The 15,472-nt window shown below is 43.8% G+C and overlaps 1 protein-coding gene across 1 annotated transcript; it reads left to right on the top strand.

The window, feature by feature from the left end:
* Nucleotides 1-1,199: 1,199 nt before the first annotated feature.
* Nucleotides 1,200-14,199, top strand: ift81 (intraflagellar transport 81 homolog; the record flags this gene model as incomplete). Its single annotated transcript, XM_080530959.1, has 18 exons — nucleotides 1,200-1,343; nucleotides 1,512-1,615; nucleotides 1,816-1,996; nucleotides 2,099-2,188; nucleotides 2,402-2,467; nucleotides 2,774-2,884; nucleotides 3,127-3,211; nucleotides 4,004-4,167; nucleotides 5,252-5,347; nucleotides 5,963-6,112; nucleotides 8,800-8,949; nucleotides 10,820-10,948; nucleotides 11,687-11,776; nucleotides 12,392-12,478; nucleotides 12,672-12,743; nucleotides 12,843-12,928; nucleotides 13,208-13,253; nucleotides 14,017-14,199. 18 exons carry the CDS (start codon nucleotides 1,200-1,202, stop codon nucleotides 14,197-14,199), a joined length of 2,034 nt encoding a protein of 677 aa, XP_080387085.1.
* Between the last annotated feature and the right edge of the window lie 1,273 nt (nucleotides 14,200-15,472).

A 15,472-nucleotide genomic window follows, 5' to 3' on the forward strand; every position in this document is an offset into this window, starting at 1 on the left:
CTCCACATCTGAATGAGATACATGAAGCTTATGGGGCAGTCCTGAAGGACACAAGCGAGAGAGAAGTCGGTGCTCAAACGATGTATCAGATTCAGGATGCATTATGTGATACATCATAAAAAGCTATATTAAAAATATCGAAACACAAAATGAACAATACAAATCTAATGTAGAGAAAAAATGTAAATATGTTCCTAACCAAAATCTGCTAGTGACGTTTGCTTTCAAGCCTTGCTTTCAAAACGTGATATACAATTTGCATTGGATTGATCTGATCTGTACATTTTAAGCTTCTTGCCATTTTATGAAAACAAAACAGTTGAAATGAACTGTGTTTATTCTGTGGTATGTTATCCCTCTGTTTTGTCTCCATCTAATGGCTACAATGGAGACATCCAGACCGACCGAAGCTGCTGAGAAGAGACTCTAAGTGCCTTAAACACGGATCTTGGATCAGCGTACACTCTCCAATTCAGAACCGTAATCTTTCGTATGGAAAACGTAAAACTGACCCATGACCAGAGATGGATGCAACTGCAGTCCACTACTACCAAACAAACTGCGCACTGTTTAGTGTTGGTGCGCACCTTTTGGGTGGGTGTGCGTGCTGCGCATTATATGTTCGACAGTATGCGCAAGTACATTTAGGATGTACTTTTATCAGAATTCTCTCGTGGCTAATGCATAGCTAAATATATTTGTTCATCGCTCTCTGCCTAGGCTCGCTAATTGGCTGTTTGGAATGTAATCTTAATTTGTTTATCAATGAATCTGCGCAGCCTGTAGCGCAGGACGACTTTTGTGAACAAGCCGAAAGACTCACTTCCTGTTAGCAACCAGCTCGGGGACGCTCGTCCGTGGTTTCCAAGACGCATCTGTAGCAAACTAGCTTGTGAGCTATTTTGCTGTTTGAAACGTTGTTTGTTTATATCTGGCAAACTTACAATGAACTTATTCTAAATAAACAGGGAAATTAAGCGAATCAATTTGTTACTAGAGTTGGTAACTCTCGGTTCGATCAAGGCTTGGAATACACCAACTGTTGTGGAGACGAGCTAGCTAGCTAGTCAACATACGCTAACAGTACAGCCTAGTAGTACATGTTAGCTTTCTGATACAGTATTTTGATATTCCCCTAAATAACCTTTTTCCCGTAACAATTCATCGTTAGTAACGTTGGTATCGTCGTCAACCTCAAGATGAGCGAACAACTTAAATTCATTGTTGAGCACCTGAATAAAGACCCCTTCAAGAAAAACTTTAACCTCATCACGTTTGACTCTCTGGAGCCAATGCAGTTGCTTCAGATTCTCAATGACGTTCTGGCCGAAATTGACCCCAAGGTAAGACACAATATTTAGCTAGCTAGTTGATGCAAGATAGTCCATTCCTCTACCTCTGATTTTGAGACATTTCTGCAGTAGTACCTAGCTAAAAAGCTTATCTTACATCCTGCATACACTGAGCTATTACTTAATAGAAAATTGTAAACCACGGTGCATTCCTTTTAGCAAGCTATAGATATACGTGAAGAAATGCCTGAGCAGACAGCAAAGAGGATGTTTACTTTGTTTGGGATGCTGAAATACAAGCCCCCTGGGAATCTGTCTGACGCGTAAGTATTCATCACTGACAACAACTACAGACAACAAGTGCCTTGCACTTCAAACACTAAACATAAACATTAAACATGTCATCATCACTGTGAATTATATCACTTGATCAGACTTTTGTGCATATTTCCCCCACCAGTTTCTTATTCTTAGCAGTAGGACACAGTATGTGGCTCTCACCATCCACTCTCATTGCCTACAGGAGCAATTTTAGACAGGGCCTGGTGACAGGCAGTAAGCCTGTGATTCACCCTATCCTGCACTGGTTGCTGCAGAGGATCGCAGGGGTGAAGAAGAGAGTTTACCTGGCTCGCTTCCTTATTAAGCTGGAGGTTCCCTCAGAATTCCTGCAGGACGACGTCATCACTGACACCTTTCACCAGGTTTGTTTAACTGACCCCTTGACCCCCGTTTGCCTAGATCAGACTGTTATGTCACGTTATAAGGTATAGCCTAATATAATGTTGCATCTGTTGTTTTTATAGTATGAAGAACTGGTGGAAGGATTCAAGACCTACCACAAGGAGTGTGAGCAACTGAAGAGTTCTGGCTTCTCTACAGCAGAGATCAGAAGGGTAAAAACAGGGACAGAGGGAAATAGAGACACTCAATCTGTTTTAAGGAAGGCAGAGGGCTGCCTCTTATACATGGCGTTTTAATGAAGGCAGTGCTCAATGTAAATTATTGTATTGAATTTCAATTAGTCAGCATCACATCGTACTCATACTTAACACACATTGAAATGATAAGCTACTTACCCCTAGACACTATCATTTCCCCAACCGTAGGACATTGGTGCAATGGAAGAGGAGAAGGATCAGCTGATCAAACGAGTGGAGAGGCTGAAGAAGAGGGTAAGGCAGTCTGCCCTGTCATAATGCCTGGAACTCCTGGGCACTCAACTAAGGAATGAAAACATGACCTCTCATAAATACCAATGGCTTCCTAGTGTTAATGAGACAAGACAGGCATCTGACAGGCTCAAGGCTTTGCCCTTTAACAGGGTAGAAGAGTAATGGAGTGCTAATTTGGTAGATTTTGCTTTGTGGGCCCTGCCAGGAGGTGAAACATGAGTCAGTTGTGGTTTGGTTGCAACCATGTGAGGTGTAATTCAACCTCAAATGCCTCCATTGTATTATTGTTCCCATTATGTCCACCAGGTGGAGTCAGTGTCCAACCACCAGAGAATGCTGGAACTGGCCAGACAACTACGGGTGGAGAAGGAGAGAGAGGAGTCACTGGCTCAACAGAAGCAAGAGCAGAAGAACCAAGTAATTGCCTTTATTTTCATACTTTTTTGTTGCCTCCCTTTGTCCAATTTTTTACATTACAGACCAATCAATCAAACTCATATTTCGCCATCCAGAGCACACATAGGTGATGATGACAGACTAAAATACAAGTTGTAATTAACTCTGACCATCACATATTAAGATATGAGTAGATATGTAAATGCATTCTGTTGTTGATATTTGTATACTGATACGGCATGTTGTCTTTGGGATGTGCCCAGCTCTTCCAGGCGGAGCAGAAACTGCAGAGATCCCAGCTGCAGCAGAAGGATCTGCGACAGGCCGCAGCAGATGCCAAGCCAGAGAGTGAGTCGGCACGTCCCGCTCTCATCCCCACAGCTGGGTGAAAGGTCAAGGACACAGCAGATCATCATGCTACCTCTCTGTTAATTGATTCACGTCTATTAAGGCCCTGTAATTATCCTGATCTTTGAAGTGCTCCATTAGAGCTTACCATATATGGAATCACCTCTTTTGGCCTCTTCACAATCAGTGGAGGGATTTACACGTTTACAGTTTCCAAAATGACCGTAGAATAACAGAGGGACAGAAGACTATTGAAGTGAAGTCATTTATTTTATTTTAATCGGTGGCAGACTAACAAAGCATTTGAGAGAGCACTTTATTTTAACGGTACTGTTTCACAATGGTACCTAGTGGGGATTGCTATAACAAATCCCAAAGAATCAAACAAGTAATACATCATGTTATAACTATGTTATTATCATTGTACAGTGTAAATACCAGATCATTTATATGCAACCGTGTTGGACAATTCATATTCATATATAAGACAATTTCACTGTTGTTCACTTCCCAGTCTCAATGTTCACCTCCCAGTCTCACACACAGTACTGTGCATCAAAGTTAAACAGCAGGCCACTGCAGCCTGTGAGACTGCTATAGCTACGTTGAGGTCATGTCCTTGAGTTGCTTCATATCTTCCTGCTCTCAGAAAGCAGCTTTGCATAATTGCATTTCAATTATTGATATCAGCAGGTGTGCCAGAGCTGCACCCGTTGTGATTCAAAGCCTATCAGACTGATTTATCCTGATCAAAGGGGGTAAAAAGACACTCTTTCTCTGTTGCTGTCTCAGGCTTAATGAAGAGGCTGGAAGAGGCGATCAAGATAAACTCCTACATGGTGTCAGACAAACTCCCCAAGGAGCTGGAGAGCAAGAGGCGGGCGGTGCAGTACCTGCAGAAAGTGGTTTCTGAGCCAGCCATGGGCCAAGATGAGCTGCAGGAGCTGGAGGACAGGGTAAGGTCAGCTGATTGAACTGGAGGACAGGGTAAGGTCAGCTGATTGAACTGGAGGACAGGGTAAGGTCAGCTGATTGAACTGGAGGACAGGGTCAGGTCAGCTGACTGTCTGGCTATTAGGGCTGCAACTAACGATTACCGGTATTTTGGTAGTCGACTAATCTGTCGATTATTTTTTCGATTAGTCGTGTGGCTTTTCGCTGCGCGTAAATGGCGACGCAGAAGCATAAATCCGGCTTAACTAGCTATCTAACCTAACGTTACGCCAAGCTACAGCTGCTCACAGAGCTAGTTGATTGGCTAGCTAGCATTGCTGGCTAGACTACAGACAGCTCACGTTAGTAGGCTACGCTTGGCGCTGTTTATCTTACAGACAGCTCGCTGGTGGACTCAACATAATTGAAATAGCATTCACTTATCAAGCATCATTCATGATCATCCACCATGACTACCTGGTATTTTAATAGCGACCACCCCTCACTTCATTTCATCTCGCGTTCTCCTGGCTTCAACATGGAAAACCCCTGCTACGTAACGTTACATACAAGCGCCTCTGTCTGTCACATGTGTGCCACAGGGCAAATAAATTAATAGCACAAACGCTCATAGCATGTACAGCCCTGTCCATGAGACGTTGTTTTCCAACATGTAACAGTAAAGCTAACATAAACATTACGACCCTAACAATATAACGTTAGCCAGTTGGCTAACAACGTTAGCTTAAACTTACCCAGCTGATTCTTGCATGGCTCCCGTTTAAAAAAAAAAAAAAAAAAAAACGTTTTTTGGAAATATATCTTTTTATGCGATTAGTCGACAACAACATTTCACGTCGACGAATTTTCGTAATCGATTAGTCGCGACTAATCGACTAATCGTTGCAGCCCTACTGGCTATTCACACATAGCCCTTGGTTAGTTTGGTATATTACAACAAGAACAATGAAGATTAATCATGTATAAAATACTCACCATTCATATCCTATTGTAAAAAAAAAACACTGCCAGTGATATGATTTTGTTTATTGACCTGTGAAGTGAAACATGTTTAAGGTCTGACTGTTCTCTACTGTGTTTCCCCAGATTAGAGAAACCAACATTCAGATAAATCAGCTGATAGAAAAAAGAATGATGAGAAATGACCCCATGGATGACCAACTGTCCCTCTTTAGGCAGCAGGTGAGGTCTAACATTTTACCCTTTACTTTCTTTCACTTCTTTTTCATGTGTAACATGTTTTCTATGTCATGAAAGAGATGAGATGAGACCAACAATGTTGTTAAGGAGTAATATGACTACACTACAGTATCTCAATACTAAACAAGTGGAAATTCAATGTCATTGATAAGATGAGAGAACATCATTGATAGCAAATCAGAGAGGTGTTCTGGCTTTGTCATGAATGAGATGTGTGATTTGGGGGTCTTTGAACCGGTGAGGATGATTGATGTTGCCTGATGCGAAATCATGAGAAGCAGTATCAACAACGGGTTTATTATTATAATAATGATATTTGAGTGCTTTGTTGTATTATATTTATGTCTCTTTTGTTATCATGAGGCAGTCGATAGGGTAAAGTGATCTGGCCGGGGCACGTAGACCAATTATTTTAACAACCGCCCCTACTCTTTCATAACAGCCTCTACTCAGCCACACGGGTAACAGACTCTATCTCCTGACCTATCCCACAACCCTAGAATGTGTGCAGGTTTTGCTTTGGATTCGTTTTGCAGGGTCAAGTCAGTGGACATATTGACTATGTGTATGTTTGTTTCACTAATGTGACACTCGCAGGCCTCCATCATCGTGCGTAAGAAGGAGGCAAAGGCGGAGGAGCTGCAGGAAGCGCGGGAGCAGCATGTTGCGCTAGAGAGAAAGCTGGCCCAGAAGAACAGCCAGGCACGAGACCTGGACGGAGGAGAGGAGGTCATCCTGGGAGACGAGGTTCAGAAGCGCATCATACGACTCGGCACATTCACCCAGAACACTATAATCCACATCCAACATAATCCCTTCGCTCACAAGACAGCGCTGGCAGAGTTGGGGTGCTGCTGATCTTCCTTCTGAGCCACTTGTAGTATGACTTAGGGGTGGGCATCGACGATCGATAATTGATCGATAAGGATCTTGGTCGATCACAAAATAAAACATTTGGTCGATTTTTTTTGTGATCGACCAAATGTTTTATTTTGTGGTCGACCAAGATCCTTATCGATCAATTATCGATCGTCGATGCCCACCCCTAGACTATGACTACATCATCATTATCCAATAGGAAGATAATTTGCTTAAAATCCCGCGCCTTATGTCATACTGCACCACTCAAGTCGAGTAAACATTATCCCACCGTTTCCTCAGAAACACGTCCAACAATGTATTTTCCATCTTAACCGGTAGATTGGTTAAACATTCCACTGTCCTGTGCTTACATCTGCTCTGACAAATACAGTTAGTTTGATAAGGGTGAAGCGCTGTAGTTGTGCACGGCAGTGAACACAAGAGGCTATTTCTGCTCTTGTGTAAACACAGAGGGGGCTCACTGGCTAATGCTACTTATCCCTTTCCTTCTCAGTCTCCCACATTCCCATGCAATGCTAAAAATAGAACACGACTACGCGGAACCAGGACGGTACTGGACAAACTCTGAAATGTTTGCTTTTTTTCCGTAATCTCTTAAATGAAGTCAGAAAAACACATAAACCCTTGCGGTGTATAATCAAAATGTTACTCAATTCAGGATGTTTTTCGGTCAAAGAACGCAAACTGACTTGAACTGCGATGCCATGTTGGGTTAGAAGATCAGCCTGAGCCAAACGCCATCACCCTGTGTGTGTGTGCGTGTGCGTTTGTGTGTGTGTACGTGTGTGTACGCACCACATGGCTGTATAAGATGGTCAAACAATGGTCATAGCATAGATTACATTTTCTTCAGATGGATAGATGATTCACCTACTTCGATAACATTTATAAGTCGCTTTGGATAAAGGCGTCTGTTAAATGACAAAAATGTAACTGTAAGATCAAGGGAGAGAGATTGCTCTTCACATCTCAGACTAACCCTGCTCCTGTTTGTGGAGCAACCGTGGGCCATAAACAGGTCTATGTTAGCGGGACCTGCCGATGGACAGGGTGTGTGCTGCATCCATGCAGTATGTTCTGTCTCAGTGTTTTATGGCCAAGCGTCGGTGAGAACCTCGCTCTGAGTGCTGGACTGGCTGGCATGGCACAGTAGCTGCACGTCCGGAATAGCAGCCGGCCTTTCCCTGCTCTGCCTTGTGCCCTGTTCTCAGTGGGTGGTTTCCTCCACACCTCCTGGACAGTGTGGTCACCACAAGTGTGTGTTGAGTTTTGATATGAAAAAGGGAGCTTTTTGAAAAGGAGACTGTGGGTTTATGTGGTAAATGGGAGAGGGTCTAGCTTCACTGTGCTTATCTCTCCCTCGATGATGTGGAGTCAGTTGTCATGGTGGTCACCTTATCAGAGGTATTTTCCATTCTGCTGCTTCCGTGTCATCACATGTCACCCGGCAACTGCAGGGCCTCTCTTTGTACTGACACTGTCATCCTGGTTACACACACCACTATCAACTGGCACACTACGTTTCTAATGTTCCATCATTACAATTCTTTGGCTCCTTACTTACTCAAATCCCCCCCACTATAAATTATTTATTTACTATTTAATAACAGACGCTTGACTGCTTGAGTGTGGAAAAGCAGTGGCTGAATGGATTTTTACAGGCGCTAGTAGAGTATACAGTATAATGCATGTTCATAGATTTGGAGTACATCCAATTCACATTTCTAAGAATCTTTGAGTGTGTATGTGTCATGATGGATAGTTTAGCAGGCTTATTTAGCAGCAGTTGTTTGGGGGACATGCTGTGTGTGACAAGGGAAAGCTATGCAGCATTATTGTTCCCTGCTAATTCCCTTTCAATCTGGTCTGCCCTTGATGTCCCAAAATACACATATAACTGTAAACTCTCACAGAAGCCTGGCATGCCTCAAGGCCAAGTGACGTACATCACATTCTGTGATTTCTGTGGCTGTTCTGCTGTGCCTATCCACATTAATAGCTGCTGTTCATTCTGTAGGAGTCTCATTGTGCTCCTGCAGAGGAAGTGGTGTGGTGGGGGTGGGGGATTACTGCTGTGTCCAGTGGTCTAACCGTTGGCGTGTTTGCCAGATGAAGATGTTTTCTCTATCTGTTTGGCTGTGTGCCTAAGGATCAGGTTTCCATATGAGACCACAGAGATGTCCATGAGGCACCCCATCGACCCTTGAGAACTGCCTCTCTCCCTCCCCCCACACATTTGTCTTCTTCAAGTACCTTTCAGATTATTCCAGCCCTGCATGGGTACAAACTCTCTTTTCAGGCTCCTCTGTTTCACTCTCCCCGTCTCACCGTGAGTGAGTAATATCTGTCATATCATCTGTCTATATATCTGTAATATCTGTCCTGATTAGAGAGAGCTGTGGTTTCCTTCATCTCATTACTGGTCTGTTTTTTAAGAATATGTTGGCCTCATTCTCATATCATCATCATAATCAGCATCATTTTCACATGTCATTGCCGATTTCATGATACTATTCCCCCTCTCTCTCTCTCTCTCTCTCGGTTCTTTTCAGTTCAAGCGTTTTGTCGGGAAACTGCGCAGCAAGAGTACGGTGTACAAGAAGAAGCGCCAGGAGATCACAGAGCTGAGAGCTGAGTTCGGGGTCCTTCAGCGGACAGAGGAGGTCCTCAAACAGAAGCATGATGTCGGACAACAGCATCTGGTAATGCCAGCGATCCCCTTTACTTCAGCCTAACCCACCCTGACCCCCCCTTTTTACCTCTAACAGTCCCTCCACACCAAGCTTCCTGGAAGTGACTTCACACCTCTGCACCCTCCCGGCTGCTGACTTGCTGATGGCCCCTCTGACGCAGGAGGGGCTGAGCTGCTGCTATTTGGGATGGCTGCTGCATCTGCTCCCCCTCTCTGTGTCGCATTGGTATCTGGTATTTCTGTGTTATGTTTTCCCCTCGCTGTACGGCTGTCGGCTGGCTGCCGGTGCCTGAGCCCTCTCGACTCTGGACACCTGCATTCCTGGTCCCCTCTCTCATCCTCTCAGATACATCAGTCCAACTGTTCCATCTCCCACGTAAAATAAGGAAGCATTCCCTACCACAGCAATGGAGGACACACTAGAAGCACGGTGCAAAAATGTTTTGTCTTTAATGATCCCTGAGCTGTTTGTAACATCCTACACTCATTAACTATACATGGAGACTGAACCTTGTCCTATATGCTGTTTTATTCATTAGATTAGATTAGATTAAACTTTATTGCCATTGCCGCGTACAAGTACCAGACAACAAAATGCAGTTTAGTATGTAACGAGAAGTGCAAATAGTGATATAAAACATGATAGAGAAAGGTACAGTATGGCAAGTACGGTAGTTAGAGGTATATACAGTTATGAGCCATGTACAGTTAAGGTATCTTATGTACAGTATGACATACCAGCGTCATGTCCAGGGGGTGTACTTCAAGCCGCCTCACACTATGGAAACAGGAGATAGGCTCCTGCCCCCTAAGGGCCATTAGGCTCGAGAACCATTAGTTCTCATGGCTTACTTATAGTTACGGTAGCTTATCTACAGTATGGTATGTACAGATGTATAAGTAGTGGCTATATCAAAGGAGGTATGTGCAATGTGCAAAATATCTGTATGTGCAAAGGTAGTATTTGTAAACAGCAGTAGTGCAATGGGTAATTGAGTGTTCACATTGACCAGGGGTGTGTGCAACTAGCAGTAGTCCAAAGGCTAAATTGAATTGACCACAGTGGTCGGTGTGGAGGATACTGAGAGTCATTCATTCATTCATGCTCGGATAATCCTAATAGTTTGTAGTTGTAGTATAGTGATTACTGGTAACATGAGGCGGTAAACCTCAAAACATCAGCACCTAGCAGTACAGCATCGTACTGTAGTTTTACAATCCATGTATCCGGTTATTTACGTCCAGGCTTTATCAGTGTTTGGACAGAGGGCAGGGAGGAATATAGGAAAGAGCCTGTGTTCATCATGGCCATAGGTCACAGGTCTCTCACTCCTGAGGTTCAACAGACCACACACATAACGCTATCTCAATGTGACCTTCTCTGCTCTGAGAACAAAGTAGCCCCGACTCACAGGTGTCATGCTGAGCCGTCCCTGTCCGTGTGTGAACATGACCCTTCAGTGTTTCTAACACTGGCAATGTGGCGCCACGGGTCAGTTCAGGACTAGCTTCTATGCTACATGCCACAGTAGAGGATAACACTGGCGTCACTGGCCTACAGCTGGAAGGTCAAATCTAATGATTAACAATTCGGCAGGTGAGCATCCGTCAAAAGAGGTTCGCTCATTAGAATGATTAACTTATATTTACTGATGACACTCAATTAAAATCTCATGAGCTGAGCTCATATCAGTGTAGAATAGAGCTATTTCCTATTTTTCAGAGCTACTTTTGTTTGACGATCCAGTCCCACATTAGAAACATCCAAAAACACTGGACATAATCTCACTATTTTGTGTTGGGCCTCTGGACCTATTGGTTCCTGCAACTTTGTCTAACCCCTAATGCCCTCTAATGCTCCCACTGTTGTATTTGTTTAGCAATCCATGGAGGCACAGAAGGGGATCTCCGGGTACAGTGACACGCAAGAGGAACTGGAGAGGGTGTCAGCCATCAAGAGTGAGCTGGACGAGATGAAGGGCCGCACCCTGGGCGACATGTCTGAAATGGTGACTAAACCAAGGAGATCAGAGCCACTAAGAAACATATCACATCAGACCCCCTCACGTTCCTTTACAGGATGATGCCCCTAGCAATAGATACCCATGCCCTGTACAACACAAACACACAGTACGCTTGCTTTATAAGAATCCTCTCTAACCATGTCCAGTTTTCTGTCACTGATTGCTTAACATTGGCTTTTAGTGGCATTGTAACTCTTGAATACTATTTCAGCATGTGTTTACTGAGCCTTTTGACAAGCGTTCAGGGTAAATGACAGAGTAATTGCTTCGTTTTAAGCCATCACAAAATCCATCCGTTATATCCATCTGTCATCCCAGCGCATTGAGGTCCAAATAGAACCCGTTGCAGACGATTAGGCCCCGGTCCAAGATGTTTCAGAGTTCTTTATAGGGTAGTCAGGGTTTGTGGTTCAGTTGTCGTCTGAAGCTGCCAGCTTGCACACTTGGCAAAGAAAGGGCAGGCTGCTCTACATGATGGATTCAAACAGTCTTGGCTGCAACCATAAGTTACACTTTTACTCTCTTCACAATCTTGACAATGCCCCGGGTAGGTTTAGATCCTCTGCTCCCTCCTGTGATATGCACAGTTGCGGTGATGTACAGTATAATGATAATTAGCCTAGGTGTTATTGCAGCAGTAAGTAGACACCTTCCAACAGACATGTTTATGTGTTTTCGCAAGTTTGGTAGAAATCATGTGGTACTGTTTATTTGTTTTTCCAGGTGAAGAAACTGAACTCTGGGATAGTGGAGAAGAAGTCTGCCCTCGCTCCTGTCATTAAGGAACTGAGGCCTTTGAGACAACAGTGTCAGGTGAACAGTTGTGTCTATAGAAATAGTCAAGCACCTCGCGATCTGTATGACGTATTCTGTATGACAAAGTGTTTACAGTACAACGTGTTATCATTGTGGAAATGTCACATGTTCGATGTATGGGGAAACCCCTAAGGGTGGGGTTGGCCTCATGCTGTATTTTTGTGGTCATCGAGTCCATTAACAGTAATTTACACATCGTCTATATGTAAATTGGGTGATAGGGAAAGCCCCACACATCACTCGGCTAAAACGGGATCATATTTTCCAACATGTGTCCCCAGAGTCGCACGGCTATCTTACTGGCTAACATTTACTAATGATGAAGAGTTACATCAGGAATATATAAATAGACTCAGCAAGAGCTAGGCTTTAGCCAAATTGCGCAAATACGACACACTTTCATGTTATGGTGATATGAAAGGGGTGGGGGAGGGGTACTAGAATTGATGTCCTGTAACATACCACGTATGAAGAAAGGTACTGTTAGGTCTCTGCTCTTGTTTTCCGCAATGCTTTGTAAATGCTCTTGAATGTGTTTGTGTGTATGCCAGCTTGTCTGTGTATTACTCAATGTGTGTTGACGTCTGTGAATGGGTATTTCCATCATAACAGGAGCTAACTCAGGTGTATGATGAAAAGAAGGGCCAGTATGACAGTTGTGCTGCAGGTCTGGAGAGTAACCGATCAAAACTGGAACAGGTAGGGCATGACCTGCCCACATCACCCTGCTTCATCTCCTACATCCTACATACCAATTTTAAAACATGCGATTGTTCTCTGTTGACTTCTTTTTCTTCAAACAACACCAATTTGAATAGGCATCAATAACTAATTCGTAATAACTGTCTTACATTGTCAATGGTGGTGTGTTTACCCACCACCTCCCATGCAGGATGTGAGAGCGCTGAGGGAGGAGGTGGCTCAGGAGGAAAACCGTTACCACTTCATTAACTCTATGAAAGAGGTAAGAAGGGCAGGGCAACAACACCTGTGGAGTGACCGCCGCCCAGAGCCGTCCTTCCCGCCCGGTCTCCCTCACGCCTCCTGTCTCTGTCTTCCACAGATCATTGAAATGCAAATGCTGCGAGCGGCGGAGGAGATGAAGGCCTATATCTCTCCTGATCCGCAGGAGAGAAAAAAGACCATCAGGTGAGCATGCGGAGCGTGGTCTGCCAGCTGCTTAGGGGGTTCTATTACCGCATTCACCTCCATGTGCTCCTGTTACAACTGTTTGCATATGCTGTTATGCTGTTGATCCCCCTCACCTCTCTGCTACCTCTGCCTAAGGACACAATAGTTAGACAACAATATACTTTACCTCACGAGTTCCAGACAACACACAAACCTACAGCAATGTCTGGGTCAACAGAACTATTTAACAAACTATTTACCGGTAAGCCTAATACTGACCCTCTGGTTACTTCATAGGGAGCAGTATCAGAAGAACATAAACGAGCAGGAGTCCCTGAGCAAGGTGAGAGAGTGGCTGTTTGTGCTGCCCTGGCATCTGATATGAACCCCCTGCGAAGAGAGCTCTTTGAGCTCTTTCCTTCGTCACCCCGAAGAGGACATGGTCTGGGTGGAGAGAGGGGCCCAGCTGTGTCCCTGCTAAACCATTTGGCTAGAGCCCTGTGATGTAGATTAGATTAGATTAGATTCAACTTTGTCATTGAGTACAAATACCAGACAACGAAATGGAGTTTAGTGTGTAACCAGAAGTGCATATAGTGATATGAAGACATGACAATGATAGTGATAGGTAAGGTATGGCAAGTACAGTAGTTTAGAGGTATATACAGTTATGAGCTATGTACACTTAAGGTAGCTTATGTACAGTATGTAATGTACAGATGTATAAAAGAGGCTATATCAAAGAGGTATGTGCAATGTGCAAAAATACAGTATGTGCAAAGGTATAGGCCGGTGTGTAGGCCTAGGCGCAGCTTGTATACCGTGCAGCAGTAATGCATGACTGAAGTGTCTGTCTTCTCGTCACTGTTGAGCAGAGGGAGGGCTGCATTCTGAGTTCTCTCTACACTAGCTCTGGTCCCTCAGCCTTTAGGCCAACTGATGTTTCCATGATTCCTCACCCCATCTATAGTTATGAATGAGAGTGCCTGATATCAAAGCACTAGGTCATATTTGATAAGATAAGCATCTATGCACCGATACACTGATATTGCAGCAAACATTTTTGATGGATGTAATCACTTCTGCTGTTTCCCTTTGGACCACAGAAACTGCGGGAGCAGCAGAAGGCAGTGAGGGAGAACCACGCTCCTAACATGAAGCAGGTCAAGATGTGGCGTGACCTGGAGCAGCTGATGGAGTGCAAGCGCCAGTGCTTCCAAAGGGCCCAGAGCCAGGCCCCTATCGGCCAGGTCATCCAGGAGGGAGGCGAGGATAGGCTGGTTCTATGAGGATCCCTCACAGGCCGTGTGCACTCTGACGCTCCAAGCTTTACAACATAGACCAGGATTTCTCTGTCATCTCACAACTTTATGTACTGTACGGTACTTCTCCAGTTCTAGTTAATTACTCTGTTATTCTGACTTGTCTAATATACTTTTAGGTGAGATGATAAGTCTTCATTTAATCAAAACTAAAAGATACTCATAGAATCTATAGACACTTAAGATACTCAGCGTTTACCTTGTGTAGTTAAAATGACTCCAGGTATCTAACTTTGTTAATCCTGGTTCAGTGAATCATTTTATTGGTGCATACCGAGTGTTCTCTCTAGTTCCATTAGACTGATTATCTCCTGTGAGGAGCACCCATCCGGTGATGATGCTGTGAGAGGTGCCTCGTGAATCCAGAACAGAGAGAACACATGTTCCAGAAGGTGTCGGCGGGATAAGAGGTTTCACTTTCTCTGGCCCGCTGACTTCAAACAAGTTCGCAGCCTCCATTTTGACACATCTTTAAGAATACAGCTCCAATCTATGTGTCTAAAGATAACAGCGTACAAAGTGTTGCACTTGGGACGCGGCTGCACTCAGCTATTTTTGGAAACAACAGCCACGACCTTGGGCAGAGGAGCTTGCCAATTTTGGAATTCAACAGGACTTCTGTTGTTTCAGACAGGACATTGCCAGATGAACTAGTCAAACATTGGTTTGATTGCATATTACACCTTTGACAAAGTTTCTATAAATGTTCACTGTAAATGTTACAAAAACATTCCTATTGTTAAAAAAAACATATGATTGCTATTTGAATATACATATTGTACCATCAATTTCATTTAAAATAATATTGGAATATTCTAAAGACTGTTGTATTTCTTTTAAAGACTGTGCTAGACTGATTTTAGTGCCAATGATAAATCAAACTGATTTGACAGATTTACTATTATCATCACCAGAACATACCTCTCCAAACCACTCATGGTGAATACCTCTGTTCCTTAGTAAATACTCATTTGAACAGCCAGGCCTAATTTGAAGTGACAAGCGTACTGTTGTTGCATTATTATTATGATACATCCCATGTATCAAAGTGGTGGGGTAAGGTGTCATCTCCAGATCTAAATGATTAGGCTATAGTACATACGACTTAATTTTGGCATAGAAAACAACAACTTTTCAACATGGATGACTGATGCTTTGCAGAAACGCAAGCCGTGGCCCCTGCTGTGCGGGGACTTGAAGGGGCATTCCTCTCATGCACTGACAGTAATTCCAGGATCCC

This window comes from Nansenia antarctica, assembly GCF_963989245.1.
Source record: "Nansenia antarctica genome assembly, chromosome: 5".
NCBI classification, from domain to species: Eukaryota; Metazoa; Chordata; class Actinopteri; order Argentiniformes; family Microstomatidae; genus Nansenia; species Nansenia antarctica.